Below are 20,547 nucleotides of genomic sequence, written 5' to 3'. Positions count from 1 at the left end.
TACCTGGAGTGACACAGCCAGTGCATAGTAAACTCATGGTTAAAATCCAGGTGATCTGATTCTAATCATCTCTTAAGAAATTTTAAAAGTTGATTTGGTATTTTCATACTAATCTTTTACCACTATTCACTGCTTTCATATACTTTTTGATCTCTTCTTCAGTTCTGATTGGAACATTCTATATAAAACCAATTAGAATCTGTTGCTTAGTCTGACATTCCTCCAGGAGTTGAGAATTTGAACTAACACCTAGTTTGGTGTCAGATGTCTGTCTACCTCTTGCCTATGAGTTCCCTATCTAGAATCTTCTGATTGGCATGAGATTTATCATTTTGTTAGTGATTTACTAAGATTTCCAGTATATTGGTCCACAGAGGAAAAATTACTGAGGAAGGAGTAAGGTTGGGCTTTGAATATTTTTTAGTTTATTATCCGTTTTCATCTTTGTTCTCTATCCAATAAAAGAATACAAAACATCTCTCTGCGTCATGTATAAAATTCCATGAACTTTTCCCTGCTAATCTTTAAAAAGAAACTTTCCACTCCCTTTTAAAATAAATATTCTGCTCAGACATTTTTGTGCCTCTTTGCCTTCTGGGTCTTACCCAGCATTCACGTATATGATCCCTCCCTACTTTGAATTAGTGAGGTCATCTAATTCCTGAAGCATATCTGACTTTTACATACTATAAAAAGGAAATTTTTTATAGTATGTAAAAAATTTACATACTATAAAATTTACATACTATCCTTCTAAGTCATAAAAATGTGGGATTTTAAACTATATTTAGAGTAATTCCATCATAAAGAATGGTGAATGTGATAAATTCTTCCTGTACATTTGCCAATTACAAATCTGATGTTCGTGTGTGTGGGTGGGTGTGCGCACGCACATGCAGGAGTGGCAAACAGAAGAGAGTGTGGATGAGGTACAGTGGTCCCATCTATCACTAAACTGCTAGCCCAAAAAGTAGGCATTATCAACAAAGGGTAACTTTTCAATGCATTCTTAATATTAACAGAGTGTTAGGTATTTTCTCTGTTCAGGCTATTTCAAGTTTAATTGCTCTGCTTCTTTTAAACCTGTCCTGAAGAAAAACTCCCAAATTTAGTGTTTCTAGAATAGATAAAGAGGAACGATTCATTTTCTGATCCTTTTTCTATTCTTCCAGTCCCATGGACATCTTCTGTTTTCCTAAGCAAATGATTAGCTTCAAGATCTTCCCTGGGTGTGGCTGCTGAAATCCTAACTAGGAATTTGTATAAACAGCAATGCCCCCCCCCCCCAAAAAAAAAAAAACAAAAAACATTACTTTCTTTCAAGTCAGAAACTAATCTCTGAACAAGGGTTCAGACTTGCTAGTCTATTCCTTTCGGTCCTCTTGTACTATGTGACCTTCTCATTTCTCCCTTACTCCGAGTTGCTCAGATAGAGAGACCTCATTAGCTTTTATTTTCATTGTTTTAATCTTTAATGTTACTGCTCTCACTTTTCAGAATTCAAAGCCACTGTACTTAGAAAATTAACTGAGTGATAGGTCTCAGGCACAGAGAAATTTATGCACAGTACAGCAGGCCAATCACTCTCTTTCTCCTTCTACTACTGTATTTTCTTAATAACATTTACCACCACTTTTATATATATTTTATTATTTGTATCTCATTTAGTTGGTAAGTTGTGTCCGACTCTTATACAACCCCATGGACTGTAGTCTGCTAGGCTCCTCTGTCCATGGGATTTCCCAGGCAAGAATACTGGAGTGGGTTGCCATTTCCTTCTCCAGGGGATCTTCCAGATGAGGGGATAGAATATGCATCTCCTGGCTTGGCAGGTGGATTCTTGACCACTGAGCCACCAGGGAAGCCATTTGTATCTTACCTATTTGAATATAAGCTCCAGATGTAGAAACCTTGCTTTGTTCACTGATATTTACCTAGTGCTTAAAACTCATGAACTCTGTAATGTTTAGTGAATGAATGAAAAGGTGCCTACCATTAATTCAGCTCTTGAGCACCAGGTTTACAATGTCAAGTCACTGTTAGGTCTTGACAGTGATGGGGCAGCAGTAAAAGAACTGTATGGGTAGGAAAGGAGAAAGGACATGTTTAAAGTATCATTTTAGCTTTGAGTCTGAGTGTACATTTGCTTACAGTGAAGGTTAAACTTTCCTCCCTAAGACATGCTTGACACTAATGCCTGGGAGGAGTGAATCACTTAAAGAAAAACCGGCTCAGATGTCTGAAAATATGCTTATTAGTTATTTATGGCTAATAGCTATCATCAGGGCTTCCCTGGTGAGTCACATGGTAAAGAATCCGCCTGCAATGCAGGAGACCTGGGTTTGATCCTTGAGTTGGGAAGATCCCCTAGAGGAGGGCATGGCAACCCATTCCAGCATTCTTGCCTAGAGAATCTCCATGGACACAGGAGCCTGGCAGGTTACAGTCCACCGAGTCTCAAAGAGTTGGACATGACTGAGCGACTAAGCATAGCACAGCTATCATCAACCTCAGATAGACAGATGATACCACTAATGGCAGAAAGTGAAGAAGAATTAAAGAGCCTCTTGATGAAGGTGAAAGAGGAGAGTGAAAAAGCTGGCTTAAAACTCAACATTCAAAAAATGAAGACCACGGCATCTGGTCCTGTCATTTCATGTCAAATAGATGGGGAAAATGGGGAACCAGTGTCAGATTTCATTTACTTGGGCTCCATAATCAATGCGGATGGTGACTGCAGCCACAAATTTAAAAGACACTTGCTCCTTGGGAAGTATAGTTATGACAAACCTAGACAGTGTATCAAAAAGTAGAGATACCACTTCGCTGACAAAGGTCCAGATAGTCAAAGCTATGGTTTTTCCAGTAGTCATGTATGGATATGAGAGTTGTACCATAAAGAAGGTTGAGCACTGAAGAATTGATGCTTTCTAACTGTGGTGTTGGAGAAGACTTGAGAGTCCCTTGGGCAGTGAGATCAAACTACTCAATCCTAAAGAAAATCAACTGTGAACATTCATTGGAAAGGCTGATGCTGAATCTTTTGGCCACCTGATGTGAAGAGCCAACTCACTGGAAACAACCCAGATGCTGGGAAAGATTGAGGGCCAGAGAAGGGGGTGACAGAAGATGAGACCGTTACTGACTCAGTGGACATAAGTTTGAGCAAACTCAGGGAGATAGTGAAGGACAAGAACACCTGGCATGCTGCAGTTCATGGAGTTGCAAAGAGTCAGACACAACTTAGCAACTGAACAACAACAGCAACAATAGCTATCATGCTTAAATTCCACCTAAAACCAAAATAATTACATTATAATTAATATAACAGCATCTCACTTTATACTTTTTATTACAACATTGAGCTATATAAGAATACTCAGTTTTCACATTTTATTACTCCATTAGATAAATCTGGTTATAACAAAAAAATCAAAATCCTAAGTAAGAGTATCACTTCTATTTAATCCACAAAGAAACCAAAGTCTTATATTAATATAATGTGAATTTGTTTCTAACTTTTGCCAATCCCAACTGCCTAGAGGCATAAGGGGAATCATGATTAGATTCTGAGAAGCAGTACTTTCTTATTCTTAAAGAACCAGTCATTGGCAAGACTGAAAATCAGCAAATGAAGAATCTGGATGCCCAATGCTCTAGTTTGGTGGTTCTCAAACTTGACCATGCACCTAAATCACCTGGAGGGCTTGTTAACACATCAGTTGTTGAGTAGTATCCCCAGAGTCTGAAATCAGGCCTGGGGGTGGAGCAGAGGTGTGAGCACATGTGGTTTCCAAGAAGTTGATGCTATTACTGTCCCTCAGTTTCAAATTCACCCTCCATGCTCTGCCTAGTGATGCTAGAGCTGGGACTTCACTAACCAGTTTGTTTTGCCAACTGACTCCCTTAAGCCTCTACCAACAGACCGCAGAGCTGGGGGAGGAAGAAAGGAGAAAGAAAGCTCCTCCTGTCTGCTTCCTGTGCCTTTTCCACGTGCCTGTGGGTCTTGTATCGCTTCAGCATGTTGCTTCATTCTGGCAGTGGCAGGGCCTTCCCATAGCAACAGTCACATCCACTTTGCAGTTTTCTAGCATTTCCTACCTAAGCTTCATTGTGCCCTCTCTTCAAAGGTATCAGAAAGCTGATGCTTCATTTGCAGAGGTCTGGGCCCCATGTCCTCCGAGTTCAGAGACAACAACAGGAGTTGAACAGCATTTCTTATTAGAGATTTAATTAGCTATGGGCAGTCCCAGATGAAGGGATGCACAACCTACCAGAATGGCATAAAGATGACTTTAAACCACAGACATCTAAGATACAACAAGATGTAGAAAGAAGCCTTTCCTGAGATTCCCTTTATCAGATTAAAGGGGAAGCATTCTGAGAATGAAGCTGCCATAAATCCCTTCTAGGGGAACTTCCAGCCAGGAAGGAAACTAACCTTTAGTACCTGGTGAGAAACTGTATACACATACTTTATCAGAAGCTGCCATACCTTCTAAAATTACTCTAGCTCCTTCACTTAATCATCTTCCTTTTCTCCAGAATACTTTTTCTTCACACTTTTGTTCTAACCTCTCTTCTTGTACTACTAAAGTATCACTGCTGGTACCTGAATTGAATGAAATTGTTAATCTCAGCAACAGACAAAGGCATCTGTACTATATATTAAAAAAAAAAAAAAACTATCTCCCTAAAAACAAACCCCATTCAAGTGAAGTTTTGTATCCTAATATATAGGTATTGCCATATAACTACTGACTCCCTCAAATTCAGGTATTAATTCATTTTATGTTTTCATTTGCTTTATTTTAATGAACAGATTCCTCTCTAGGCTTAAATTCTCATTCAGTTGTGTAATGATGAAAAAGTTATTCAAAGTTTTTCTGAAAAATGGAGATGATAGTATGGGAAAATTTTTGTGGAAATATTTTATGTCATCACAGTGATCATCATTTATGTGATTTTATTTCTATTAAATAGCAAAACATGATGGAATTAATTTTTTTTTAGCCTGAAAACCTCATCATCAGGATCAGGAATGTGTACTATAACAGAAGAACAGGTGACTCGGGGAACGTCAAGTGTTAGCAAATGGTTAGTTATGAATTTTTACGAGGCTGGAAGCCATAGCAGAGCTGGTGCTACCACTTTACCTGGGTTTTTAATCCTCTTCAGATATGGTTCCAAGAGATACCAAATAAACCATTTAGGAACTTATGCAGAGTTATTTACTCAAAAGTCTCCCCAGCTTAAAGGTATGACCTTCAATTGACCCTAAAGGCAATTGATACCCCAAAGAATCTGGAGGCAGAAGATGGAAAACTCTCCACTTGTGTCTTTGTAAGTAAATGTTACAGGATGAATAATGGCTAAAACAATGCCACTTTGGATAGGTCTCTTGGAATTTTTGTTTAGTCATTAAGTCTTGGGTCTCCCTTTGTTTCTTGACTACCTTGGAAAACACTAGCAATTATTTCTTTGAAAATAAGATGAGCAAAACTAGAGAAGCACTGATTGCAATCATGATTAACTGAGAATCAGAGTTTTTAGTCATTTATAGTGGAGTTTATGCAAATTTATACATACTTTTGACCACAGTCCTGTTTTAAAAATGTAGCTCAACTCAATTCTTTCCTTTTCAATTGCTGTAATACAGATTGCTCTGGAAGTTTGATTTCTCCAAACTGAACCTGTTAAATCATGTTTTGACAGATCTTATAAGGGAAAAAAAACACACCCCCCCCAAAACATCATGCGGTCTAGGTTTGGAGTAAGACAGGTCAGCCCTAACTGCCGGGGAAGCCCTTTTCTTTTTTTCAGACTGCAACCCAATTTTTAATATTTTTAGACTTAGGTTTGTTTTCTATGAATTTCCATATTTTAATAAATGAGTAATTATATAAATAGATTCTTACTTGGTTGATCTACCAAACCTGAAAAACTGCTTAGAGTGGAGACATCATGTTAGCCTGGCTGTCTTTCATTCTCTGTTGAAGTCCTTAATGAAATTTTATTTGACAAAGTCATTTCCAAAATTGTGTTATTTTAATATCTTAAAAGTTTACCCTTTTCAAAACCAGATTACATCTGGTACCCTGCTATATATGTACATAAGAGGATAGGGAGCATTACAGTACTGGGGTATTTAATTTGTGATCACCAAATCTAACTCAATTTCATAAATGGTGCAAATTAGGTCCCCAGAGGCTCATAGATATGCCCAGAGTTGATTCTTTGAACCCAGGTCTCCTGACCCAATTTTGTTTGTACAACTTCTTATGTCACCTGAGCCTAAAAAAGAATAAATAAATTTTGGTGATACTGCTGGTTCTTCAAATGCATGGAAAAGACAATTAAAGGGATACACTTAAAAGACAGTAAAACCTTTTATAATATCTCTTTAGAAGTGTTTTTTATATACCAAAGTATAGATTTTTTTCAAACTTAGCAAAAGAAATGAACCAATTTATGTTACTTGTATATCCTTGTATGGAATCTGTCAATAATGTAATGTTTGGGCATATCATTCATCTGCCATATTGCAGAGAGTTACAATACTTTAGTATAAGCCAATTTAACTGAACAAAATCCTAAATAAGTTCTCTGACCTTAGGTACTCAATTATATATAAGCCCCTTTGGTCTAAGAGTTGTAAGACCTGAATGATAAAATGATAAAATAATGACTACAGGAACTCTTCTTTTGTGGGTTAGAGTAGGATAAGTTAAAGAACATCTGTTGTCCCTCCTAATTTCATGGAGAATAGGGAAATAGCTGTATGTCTGTGAAACTGTTACTCAGTGTTTGAAATTGAATGTGAAGAGAATCAGGGCTTATTACTTTCAAACAAAATGAGTTAATTTAGATTTTGACTAAATTTTTTTAAACAATTACTCTGAAACTGCACTGACTAGACTGGTTCCACTACTACATTATCTGCATGATTTTGGGTAAATAGCCCCTCTATATGCCTTTCACCCTATCTCTAGTTTCTAGATCTAGCAGTTTACCCTATGGTAAAAGATCCCCGTGAGATAAACAACATAATATAATCCTGAATATAATTTCTTATTCACCTTGTCTCATTACCATAATTTATACCTCAATTAAAGCATCATTCTATCTGCAAGTAATATATTTCTTTAAAATATTCTGTAATTTAGATTTCCATTTAGATAAACTTCTCCTCTTCCTCTTTTCTCAATCACTGTAACCTTATGGTATACCTCATTAAATTGTTTTCTCCCTTCAGTGAAACTCCCTCGAAACTCAAACTAATAATGCAAATACAGATGGAGCAAAATTAACATATTAGAAGAAAAGGATAAAAAATACATATGGATCCATGCTGAGACAATACAAAACAAAAACCACATACCACTATGCTATGAGGAGGATCCTGAGCGCACCCTGGCCCAGGTTAACTGATGTTCTCAGACATCCCAGATGTTCCCAGTGCCCTGCACTTTAATATAATTAACTGCTCTGTTAAAGATGTTTCTATGTCTATTTCTGTTTGTTCAAAACAGTCTATAGCAACTTTGACTCCTAATCCTGAACATGACAATAAAGCAGTACCACATTATGTTTTTAGTCAAGTCATAGATTATAACCTAAGTATTTTCAACTCTTACTCATCTGTTTAAAACCAGACATTTAGGGAGCTAAGCAACATAACTGGTTGGAGATTTCAGATATATCATTTAACTATCCTCTGCTTCAGTGAGAAAGGATCCCTAAAGCTACTGATGAAAAATCTTCAATTAAAAATCAAGCAGGCTGACTCAGTGGTGGGCAGGTGAAGAACCTTTGCCCACAAAATCATCTATAACACTCCAGTTTTCTTTGCAAGACCAGGCTGCTCCTGACCCACCATTACAACACAACCAGGGTTCACATCAGAATATGAAGTCGAATAGACACTAATTCAAAACTACTTTTGGAACAAATGTCAGATTTTGATCTGTCAATGGTTCCATAGTGCAGTTGTCGTACAAAGCAGAGGCTCTGCATCACAACACTTGACTTTTCCTCCACTGAACATACCAAGTTAAACTGCTAAAGTAAAATAAGGCCTGAAAGAGGTACTGCATTTGAAATTATAATTAAGGCTAAATAAATACGGCTGGCTTGTGGTTCAAACTAATGTGCCAGTGATTATGTTAACCAAGTTTCGCTTTTTGTCCTCTAGCCTGTTTGTGAAGATGGTTCTCTCTCTCCTCCCAAGACCAGCATTCCCAGATGTGAGAGTGAGGCCTCCTTCATGGCTTTGGACTAGATACATATATGGTGGTGCTCAAAGGTTAACTTATCAGCACAGCATTTCTCACGACAGAGTGCAAAAGACCAGGAATGGGTGTTTGCATCACAGTTAGGTCACCATGAAAGTATTTTCAATGAAAATGAACATCTTATCCACCCCCACCTTCTACTTCCATGTCAAATCCACCAACAGTTAGGTGGATGAATACTGAAAGTCATTCCAAAGCCAAAGAGCTTGCCAAAAGCTGGACCCCTCTTCATGAACCAGTTGCTGCTCCACAAGTGGCAGAACATCCTGACTGGCACAAATGATGGCAGGGTTGTAAAGACAATACCACAGGGTGAAACACCCTTCTTACTTGGTTCAGCATTTAACTGGCAGCTGTTAAGGTATTCAGCTGATAAATATGTATCAACATCACAAAAAAACATGAAGATCTTTCCCTGTTTCTCAAGCTCAGACACTGACATTTAGTCCTTATCTATGATTAAACTCTTCATTCAATGAGACCAAAAAGGTGTTAATTGTGAAAATTAGACTCATCTGCTACAGATTTTAGGCTAGAACAGACTCTAGATTAGTCCTTCTTTACAAAATACATCACTGTGAGATTAATTCTCTAGTCCTGATGCATATATACATCCCTGAAGTTCTGCATAAACTGTGCCAATACTTGAGTTCTTCTAGCAAGTGGCAAAATAATATTAATCATGGATCTAGTGGTCAATCATCTGATTCTTCACTTTCATGAGAGGTCAAAAAGGGTGGGAAGAGGATCGATCACATGTCTATACACTGTAAGATCTGTTTTCTTCAAAAAAGAGTTCATAATGTGTGCCCATATCTCTCAGTGTAATAATACCCTTCTATGATATAATTTTCATTAAATATCAGTTTCTCTCTAAGAGTACCATCCTCATCTTCCTATTCATCATTTTCATCTTCATGATTAATGTCCTCTAAGCAAGCTTCAATAATTGCTACCAAATCATCTCACTTCAGTTCAGTTCAGTTCAGTCGCTCAGTCGTGTCCGACTCTTTGCGACCCCATGAATTGCAGTACGCCAGGCCTCCCTGTCCATCACCAACTCCCGGAGTTCACTCAAACTCATGTCCATCGAGTTGGTGATGCCATCCAGCTATCTCATCCTCTGTTGTCCCCTTCTCCTCCTGCCACCAATCCCTCCCAGCATCAGAGTCTTTTCCAATGAGTCAACTCTTCACATGAGGTGGCCAAAGTACTGGAGTTTCAGCTTTAGCATCATTCCTTCCAAAGAACACCCAGGACTGATCTCCTTTAGAATGGACTGGTTGGATCTCACTTATCTTTCTTTTTAAAATTTATTTATTTTTAACTGGAGGATAATTGCTTTATAATATTGTGTTTCTTTCTGCCATATAGCAACATGAATCATCCATAGTATAGGTATGTCCCCTCCCTCTTACACCTCCCTCCCACCTTCCACCCCTACTTCTCTTTTCTAACAGGCTTTTCCTTAGGATAGTGAGTGAGATTCATTACCAACTGCAATACTTTCATTGCAGTAAAACATTCAAAGGGAATGACTCCATAAGGTAGTCTGGCTCCTATGCTAACTTCAGCTTTATCAATTTGAGAATGAAGAGACTCCAAAAGATCCTAGGTAGTTGTTCTTTATTGCCTTGATAGACTTTGCTATTAGCCCCTATAATATACTCTAACAATAACATCTTCTCACTCATTTCCTGTAATTCTTCTTTTAATTGGGACATTTGGCCTTTCAGACTGGTTGCCCAGTTTGATAATGTTCTCACTTATGTAGGAGGGTTTGATAAAACTCTGCCATAACTTTCCATAATGATACTAGTAAGAGATGCATTTGCAGTCTCGGGGGCACATTCCATAAAGTGCAAAAATAATAAACTGGAGACTAAAGAGAGACCTAACAGCAGCCAGTAGGTCCTGCTGTGAAGAATCAATCATTTTCTAGGCATTCTTATTAATGTGAACTTGCCTAATGAGATAAGTGCTTTACTTGTTCATACCTTTAGCAAAACGTTATCAAAAACTACAAGAGTCAAGGAAAGACATTACATAATGATCAAGCGTTCAACCTAAGAAGATACACAGTTGTAAATATATATGCACCCAACATAGGAGCATCTCAATATATAAGGCAAATGCTAAAAGCCATAAAAGGGGAAATCAACAGTAATACAATAATAGTGGGGAAAATTAACACCCCACTCACATCCAATGGACAGATCATCAGGCAGAAAATTAGTAAGGAAACACAAGCCTTAAATGATACATTAGACCACACAGACTTGACTGATATGTTCAGGACATTCCATATGAAAGAAGCAGAATACATTTTATTCTCAAGAGCACATGAAACATTCTCCAGGTTAGATGACATACTGGGCCACAAATAAAGCCCTGATAAATTTAAGAAAACTGAAATCATACCAAACATCTTTCCTGATCACAACACTATGAGATTGGGAATCAACTATAGGAAAAAAAAAAAACTGTAAAAAACACCAATACATGGAGGCTAAAAAGCATGCCACTAAATAACCAAGGATCACTGAAGAAATCAAAGAGGAAATGGAAAACAGAAAACCTAGAGACAAATGGCTATGAAAACAAGACAATCCATAACCTATGGGACATGACAAAAGCAGTTCTAAGAGGCAAGTTTACAGCAATACAATCTTACCTCAGGAAACAAGAAAAATCGCAAATAAACAACCTAACCTTACACTTAAAACAACTAGAGAAAGAACAAACAAAAGCCAAAGTTAGAAGGAAAGAAAGTATAAGGATCAGAGCAGAAATAAGTGAAACAGAGGCAAAGAAAAAAACAGCAAACATCAATGAAACTAAAATCCAGTTCTCTGAGAAAATAAACTAAACTGATAAAACCTTTAGGCAGACACATCAAGAAAGGGAAAGGCCTCAAATCAATACAATTAGAAATAAAAAGCAGAAGTTACAATGGACATCACAGAAATACAAAGGATCATATGGGCTACTACAAGCAACTATATGCCAATAAAATGGACAACCTAGAAGAAATGGACAAATTCTTAGAAAAGTATAACTGTCCAAGAACAAACCAGGATGAAATGAAAAATATAAACAAACCAATCACAAGTACTGAAATTAAAATTATGATTAAAAATCTACCAACAAAAGTTCAGGACCAGATGGCTTCACAGGTGAATTCTATCAAACATCTAGAGACTAGTTAACACTTATTCTCAAACTCTTCTCAAAAATGCAGAGTAAATAATAATCCCAAGCTCATTCTACACAGCCATCATCACTCTGATACCAAAACCAGACAGATACCACAAAAAATCTTTTACAGGCCAATAACACTAATGAACATAGACACAAAAATCCTCAACAAAATACTAGCAAACCGAATCCAACAGTGCATTAAAAGGATTATACACCAGGATCAAGAGAGATTTATTCCAGAGATGCAAAGATTCTTCAATATGTGCAAACCAATCAGTGTGATATACCATATTAACAGACTGAAAAATAAGCATCATCTTAAGAGATGCAGAAAACACTTTTGATCAAATTCAACATCCATTTATGATAAACATTCCAGAAAGTGGGCATGGGGCTAGGGAACTTACTGCAACATAATAAAGGCCATTTATGACAAACCCCTGTCAAACTCCTTTCTCCAGAGGGTGTGATGGTTGGATGGTATGACCAACTCGATGGACATGAGTTTGAGCAAGATCCAGGAGATGGTGAAGGATAGGGAAGCCTGGTGTGCTGCAGTCCATGGGGACGCAAAGAGTCTGACATGACTAAGCGACTGAACAACAATGACAAACCCAGAGCAGACATGATTCTCAAAGGTTAAAAACTGAAAGGATTTCCTCTAAGATCAGAAACAAGACAAGGATGTTCACTCCACCTTTATTCAACATAGTTTTGGAAGACCCAGCCACAGCAATGAGAGCAGAAAAATAAAAAGGAATCTAAATTAAAAAAAGAAATAAAACTGTCCCTGTTCACAGATGAAATGATACTATACATACAAAATCCTAAAGATGCTACCAGAAAACTACTAGAGATCAATGAATCTGGTAAAGCTGCAGGATACAAAAATAATACACAGAAATTCATTGCATTTCTATACATTAACAATGAAAGATCTGAAAGAGAAATTATGAAACAATCCCATTTACCACTGTATCAAAAAGAATAAAATGTCTAGGAATGAACCTAAGGAGGCCAAAGACGTGTACCCAGAAAACTGTAAGATACTGATGAAAGAAATCAAAGATGATACAAACAGGTAGAGAGCTGTACCATGTTCTTGGATTTTAAGAATAAATATTGTCAAAATGACTGTATTACCCATAGTGATCTACCGATTCAATGCAATCTGTATCAAATTACCAATCCATTTTTCATAGAAGTAGAACAAAATATTTTACAATTTGTATTGTCAGCCATGGCAACTGCCATGGGTGCTTACCATCTACCTTTACAAGGATTAAATCATGTGCTGCAGCTGCTGACTTTCAACAACCCTTGAAGGAGTTCAGGGTGGAGAGCAGAAATGAAGCACTCTGTGCCTGGGAACTGGCAGGACAAGTCTTGAGATAGTTTGTACTCTCCATTCATCAAAATCATATTACACTGTCCTTTTCCTCTACCTGTATGGAACAGTTTCTCAGCTATCTGAGGTACTGTCTCCTGAGATGCAGTCCTCATTTTTGCCCCAAATGGAAAAAAAAAAAAAAGACACGAAGTGAGTGTTGCAAGAAGTTTTAAGTTGACAGTTATGGTGACGCTGATGAAGGGACCCAGAGTGGACTTCTCTCCTCTGCCTGAACTCTAGAAGGAACTGGATGGAGCCTTGGTAACCAGCAGAGCCCCCTTGCACCTGTACACCTTTTCAGAGTGTAGACAAATTTGGTAAGTCTCTCCTGGTTCTTGGATCTCCTGTATTGGTTGGTGATTCTGAGTTTTATTTGAGGTAGAACAGGTTCATGCCCCCTCCCAGCTGAAAGATATTTTTTGGGGGAGAAGCTGGTTGAAAGATACCAAGGAATACCCACTCAGCTGGAAGATAGGAGAGGGGCTAGATGAAGGATACCAGAATTTGCTCAGCTGTAGAAGACTGAATGGTCTATGCTGGATGGTGAGGTAAGAGGCTGATCTGATGCTTTTACAAGGGACGTCAATCAGGAAGTCAGCCTCTATATAAAACCTCAGCCAGGGTTATATACATACAAAACTTATACTTGCAAGTACCTACTTGATTGGGGAAAGTAATGGCACCCCACTCCAGTACTCTTGCTTGGAAAATCCCATGGACGGAGGAGCCTGTTAGGCTGCAATCCATGGGGTCGCTAAGAGTCGGACACGACTGAGCAACTTCACTTTCACTTTTCACTTTCATGCATTGGAGAAGGAAATGGCAACCCACTCCAGTGTTCTTGCCTGGAGAATCCCAGGGACGGGGGAGCCTGGTGGGCTGCTGTCTATGGGGTCGCACAGAGTCGGACACAACTGAAGTGACTTAGCATAGCATAGCATACTAAAGGAGACCCCAACCTAAAATGACCAAATTGGGATTCTTCTGATATTCTAAAACTGATATTTTTACATACAGTTAGAAAAAGCTGGCTATAAGATCACACAGACTGAATGGAATGCTTACTTTGATTGGTATCTAGAAGCTTCTCTTGAAACTGCATCAGAACAAAAAAAGGCTACTAGCAGTCTGTCACTGACTCTGTCTCTACCTCTAGGTATCCTGTTTTATCTGAATTACTCAGTGAGATGCTGTATCTTTTTTTCTCTTCCAACTCTTCTGCCTCCTGCTGCTCCCCTTTCCCCAGCAAAGGAAGATTAAAACACAAACGGAAAAAAAAAAAAAAAAAAAACAGTAACAAACTTTTAAAGCAATATTCTGGCTTGACACCTGAGTCATTCTCTTAACCACCAAAATGATCCTTTGCTTAATCCTGCCATTCAGAAGGTTTAGATGAGAATTTGGCTATTCTAGTTTAAAAAAGACAATCTAGGTTAGTCTGAGTTATACACAAACACTTCTTACACTGATTGACCAACTTTTCAGAACCATTAAAAGAAAGATAAGGGGTTATCTATGAAAATTACAAAACTTCAGTTGTGCCAATTAATTACACAATGCCAGTGGAAAGGTAACTGACCCACAACCAGTAGACAAAGTTGGTTTGATTACATGTATGTGTGTGTGTGTGTGTGTGTGTGTGTGTGTATCCTGAAAGAAAAAGTCCAAATTAGAAGAATCTGATTTTTGCTCCCTGTGCCTTGAAACCAGAGCTCCCAGGATCCCAGAGCTCCCAGGAACACTAATCTATTCTACTCCTGAAACTGAAGTGCAAAAAAAAAAAAAAAAAAAAAAAAAACCCAGGGAATGCAGTCTTCTAAAATCTTTCTTATAAACTAGTGATTTTTATATTGAGATATCTGATTCATGACTAAGTTTAGAAAATGAAGCTAAATTTCTTTTATCTGTCTGAATATGTATCAGTATGTGTCTGTTTTTGGATAGTATTGCTGGGGTTAATTTGTAAGTGAGCTCTAATTTAATTGGCCTGCAGAAAAGTAAGTGATGAAAAAACAATTCTAAATATAAGGAAATTAAGCTAAAAGAATTTCTGCTTTATGGGAACTAGGAAATATTCAATATTAAGTTAGTTGTTGTCCGCTTGCTAAGTCGTGTCTGACTTTTTGTGACCCCATGGACTGCAGTATGCAAGACTTCCTGTCCTTCACTATTTTGAAAACTCATGTCCATTGAGTCAGTGATGCCATCCAACCATCTAATCCTCTGATGCCCCACTTCTACTCTTGCCTGCAATCTCTCCCAGCATCAGGGTCTTTTCCAATGAGTTGGCTCTTGCATAAGGTGGCTAAAGGATTGGAGCTTCAGCACCGGTCCATCCAATGAATAGTCACAGTTGATTTCCTTTAGGATTGAATGGTTTGATCTCCTTGCTGTCCAAAGGACTCTCAAGAGTCTTCTCCAAGCACCACAGTTTAAAAGCATCAATTCTTTGATGCTTAGCCTTCTTTATAGTCCAACTCTCACATTCACACATGACTACTGGAAAAACCATAGGTTTGACTAGACGGAACTTTGTTGGCAAAGTGATGTCTCTGCTTCTTAATATGTTGTCTAAGTTTGTTATAATTTTCTTCCCAAGGAGCAAGCGTCTTTTAATTTCATGACTGCAGTCAGCATCCACAGAATTCAGTAAAGTTGCAAGATACAAAAGTAACACACACATTTCTTGCATTTGTGCACTAACAATGAAAGATCAGAAAGAGAAATTAAAGCAACAATACCATTTACCATCACATTAAAACTAAACCTATGTAAAGAGGCAAAAGACTTGTACTCCAAAAACTGAGACACCAGTGAAAGCCAACAAAGATGACACAAACAGATGGAAAGATATACTATGTTCTTGGATTGGAAGAATCAGTATTGTCATATTACTATACTACCTAGGGCAATCTATAGATTCAGTGTAACCCCTAACAAATTACCAATGGCATTTTTCACAGAACTAGAACAAAAAATGTTTAAATTTGTTTGGAGACACAAAAGATTTGGAAAAGCCAAAGCAATCTGGAGAGCAGAAAAATAAAATGAAATGGAGGCATCAGACTCCCAGACATCAAACTATACTACAAAGTTACAAGATTCAAAACAGTATGGTACCATCACAAAAACGAAAGTATAGATCAACTGAACAGGATACAAACCCGAGAAGTAAACTCATGCACCTATGGTCAATTAGTCTATGACAAAGGAGGCAAGACTATATAATGGAGGAAAGAGTCTCTTCAATAAGTCATGCAGCGAAAACTGGGGCACTATACATAAAAGAATTATATTAGAACATTCTCCAACACCATACACACAAAAAAACCTCAAAATGGATTAAAGACCTAAATGTAAGACTGATACCATAAAACTCTTAGAGGAAAACATAAGCAGAATGCTCTCTGACATAAATCACAGCAATATCTTTTTGTATCCACCTTCTGAGTAATGAAAATATAAACAAAAAAAAAAAAATGGGACCTAATTAAACTGAAAAGCTTTTGCACCACATAGGAAGATTACACAAAATAAAAAGACAGCCCACAGAATGGGAGAAAATGTTTGGAAATGAAGTGATCAACAAGGGATTCATCTCCAAGATATACAAACAGCTCATGCAACAGAATATTAAAAAAAATAAAGATAAAAAAATGGGCCGAAGACCTAAATAGACATTTTTCCAAAGAAGATATATAGATGGCCAAAAAGTGCATGAAAACATGCTCAACATCACTAATTATTAAGAGAAATGCAAATCAAAACTATAATAAAGTATCACCACACACCAGTCAGCGTAGTGATCATCAAGAAGTCTATACACAATAAATGTGAAAGACTGGAGAAAAGAGTATCCTACTATGCTGTTGTGGGAATGTAAATTGGCAGAACCACTAGAGAGAACAGTATGGAGGGTTCTTAAAAAATATAGAACTATCATGTGACTCAGCAACCCCATTAATGGGCATGTATCTGGACAAAAACATTGTTTCAAATGTACATGCACTCCAATGTTCACTGCAGTGCTGTTTACAATAGCCAAGTCATCAAAGCAAACTGAATGTCCACTGACAGAGGAATGGATAAAGAAGATGTGGTATGTATATACAATGGAATATTATTCAGCCATAAAATAAACAATGAAACAATGCCAAAAAACACAGATGGACCCATGGATAATTACACCAAGTGAAGTAATTCAAATAGAGAAAAACAAATATGATGTCATTTATATGTAGAACTGATGATACAAATAAACTTATCGGCAAAACAGAAACAGACCCACAGACCCCCAACAGACTTCTAATTGCCAAGGTAGGGGGTAAATGTGAAGGGAAGGGATACATTTGAGGAGTTTGAGATTAATGTGTACACAGTGCTATATATAAAACAGATAATCAGCAGGGATCTGCCTTATAGCACAACACACTACTCAGTATTCTGTAACCATCTATATGGGAAAAGAACCTAAGAAAGAATGGATATACATATATGTTTAATGGACTCAGTTGTACACCTGAAATGAACACACCACTGTAAATTAACTATACTAGAATAAAAAATAGAAACTTTTTTTTTTTAAAAGAAGGCTGACCACTATCATCTCTTCTATTAAACATAGTATTGGAAGTCATAGCCACACCAATCAGAAAATGAAAAGGTATCCAAATTGGAGGGAAGAGGTGTAGTTGATATGATTCTACACATCAAGTCCCCTACATATGAAAGAGTTTGAGTTCTGTTCTGAGAGCACATTTGTAAGTCCAATTTTTCGTAAGTCAACAAAATCAGCATTGGTACTCAACTAATACAATCAGCTGTATAGTACTGTAAGGTTTATAATTGTTATACAAATAATACATAAAAAATGAACACAAAAATAAAATATTTTTCATCTTACAGTATACTACCAATGAAAAGGATAGTAGTACAGTTCAACAGCTGATATACAGGGGCTGGCATCCAGTGAACAGGCAAGACTTACTGACTAGAGGAGTGAGAGGAAGTGAGAGTTAAGAGCCGAAGGATTGTCAGAAATAAGAGACAGATGGCCAAGTTGCAATTTCACTCATGCCTGACATTGATATAAAGCTCATTCACATCTTTGAACATACGCAACTTGAAGGTTCATATGCAGGGGACTTACTGTATACAGAAAGCCCGAGAGATGCCACTCAAAAACTACCAGAGCTGATAAATGCATTCAGCAAGGTAGCAGGATACAAGATTAACAGAATCTGGCTGCATTTCTTTAAACTAACAATAAAATATCATAAAGGGAATGTAAAAAAATACTTTTCAAAATCGCACCCCCAAAATAAAGTACCTAGGAATATAGCTAACTAAGGAGGTGAAAGTTTAAGACACTAATAAAGGAAAGTGAGATGATTTAAAGAAATGGAAAGATATTCCATGCACTTTGATTGGAAGTATTCATATTGGTAAAATGCCCACACTACCCAAAGCAATCTATAGATTCAATGTAATCCTCGTTAAATTACATATGACATTTTTCACAGAACTAGAATAAGCTTAAAATTTAATTAGGATTCATAAAAGACCCAGAATTGCCAAAGCAAGCCTTAGGAAAAAAGAACAAAGCAGGGGGCATAACCCTCCCAGACTTCAGATAATATTACAAAGTTTCAGTGATCAAAACAGCATGCTATTGGCATAAAAACAGACAGATCAATGCAACAGAATAGAGCACCCAGGAATAAACCCACACACTGACAGTCAATCTTCAATAAAGGAGAAAAGAATATACAATGGGGCGGTGGGGGGGGGGAGTCTCTTCAGAGGGTAATACTGGAAAAGTTGGACAACAACATAGAAACTAATGAAGTTAGACACACCCTTTCACCATACATAAAAACAAATGCAAAATGGCTTAAAGATTTAAATATAAGAAATGACAGCATAAAACTAGAAGAGATCACAGGAAAACATTTTCTGACATAAATCATGCAAATGTTTTCTTGGGTCAGTCTCCAGAGGGAATAGAAATAACAAAAATAAACAAATGGGACCTATGAAACAAATATTTACACAGCAAAGGAAAACATAAACAAAAAGACAAACTACAGAATGGGAGAAAATATTTAAAAATTATGTGACTGACAAGGGCTTAATTTCCAAAATATAAAAAGCTCATACACCTCAACAACAGAAAAACAAAAATCCAGTTGAAAAATGGACAGAAGACCTAAAGAGACATTTCTCCAAATAAGAAATACAAAATGGCCAAAAGGCACAGGCAAAGATGCTCAACATTGCTATCTATTAGAGAAATGTAAATCAAATTTACAATGGTCACCATTAAAAACTCTCCAAATTTTAATAACAAATGCTGGATGAGATGTGAAGAAAAGGGAACCTTCCTAAACTCTGGCTGGGAATATAAATTGGTATAGCCAGTATGGAAAACAGGATGGAGGTTCCTCAGAAAACTAAAAATAGAATTATCATATGATCCAACAATCCCATATACCCAGACAAAACTCTAATCCAAAAAGATACACACATGCACCCCTATGTCACATAGCAAAGTCATGGCAGCAATCCAAACAGTCATCCACAGATGAATGGATAAAAATGTGGTACATATACACAATAGACTACTACTCAGCCATAAACAAGAATGAAATAATGCCATCTGCAACAACATGGATGCAACTAGAGATTATCATACTATGTGAAGCAAGTAGGAGAAAGAAAAATAACACATGGCATCACTTATATCTGGATTCCAAAATATAGAAATGAATCTATCTGTGAAACAGAATCACAGATACAGAACAGACTGGTGGCCATGAGAGGGACAGGGGAGGGATGGAGTGGGAGGTTGAGGGTAGCAGATGTAAGCTTTAATACTGGGAATGGATAAGCAGCAAGGTTCTACTGTGTGGCACCGAGAACTATGTTCAATATCCTATGATAAATCTTTATCCTATGATAAAGAATGTAAAAGAATATTTTTAAAAAATCACATATAATTCAGTCACTTTGCTGTGCAGTAGAAATTAACAGAATATTATGAGTCAAATATAATTCAATTAAATTAAGAGAAATATTCTTTCTCTTGAGAAACTGAACAAAAAAACCTATTAGAACTGATAAATAAATTCAGCAAGGTAGTGAGATACATCAGTATATAGAAATTGGTTGTATTTCTTTAAAATAAAAATGGAATGTCAGAGAAAGCAAATGTACTATCTTATTTAAAATAACATTAAAAACAACAACAACAACAACAACAACCAAACTCTACAAATAAAGCTAACCAAGGAGGTGAAAGATTTAAACTCTGAGAATTATAAAACTTATAAAGGAAATTGAAGATAACCAGGGAAATGGAAAGATAACCCATGCTCCTGGATTGGAAGAATTAATACAGTTCAAAAGGTCACAATACCAAAAGCAATCTAAGATTTAACATGATCCCTATCAAATCATCCATGATATTCTTCTCAGAAACAGAATAACCCTCACATTTATATGGAACCACAGAAGACCTAGAATTGCCAAAGCAATCCTGAGGAAAAAGAACAAAGTTGAAGGCATATCCCTTCCAGACTTCAGACAACAGTACAAAGCTACAGTAATCAAAACAGCACAGTAGTGGCACAAAATCAGAATTACTGATCAGTGTTAACAGAA

At 37.0% G+C, this 20,547-nt stretch overlaps 1 protein-coding gene and 1 pseudogene across 4 annotated transcripts in view; both read right to left on the bottom strand.

Moving 5' to 3' along the window:
- Window positions 1-20,547, bottom strand: part of NUDT6 (nudix hydrolase 6) — a 60,031-nt gene that overhangs the window by 7,117 nt on the left and 32,367 nt on the right. The window contains exon 1 of one of the 4 annotated variants that reach the window (XM_059875863.1): window positions 1,994-2,027. The exons of the other annotated variants lie outside the window; for them this stretch is intronic. Coding sequence (XP_059731846.1) covers window positions 1,994-1,996 — 3 coding nt within the window. The 5' untranslated portion in view covers window positions 1,997-2,027. Of the gene's footprint in view, window positions 1-1,993; window positions 2,028-20,547 lie in introns of those variants that run through there. 4 annotated transcript variants of the gene reach the window in all.
- On the bottom strand, window positions 2,090-12,998 carry LOC107133284 (chondroitin sulfate N-acetylgalactosaminyltransferase 2-like; annotated as a pseudogene).

This window comes from Bos taurus, chromosome 17, assembly GCF_002263795.3.
Source record: "Bos taurus isolate L1 Dominette 01449 registration number 42190680 breed Hereford chromosome 17, ARS-UCD2.0, whole genome shotgun sequence".
In the NCBI taxonomy this organism is placed as follows: Eukaryota; Metazoa; Chordata; class Mammalia; order Artiodactyla; family Bovidae; genus Bos; species Bos taurus.
Note: the sequence above shows the minus strand (reverse complement) of the source record. Positions and strands in the feature narration are given on the sequence as shown.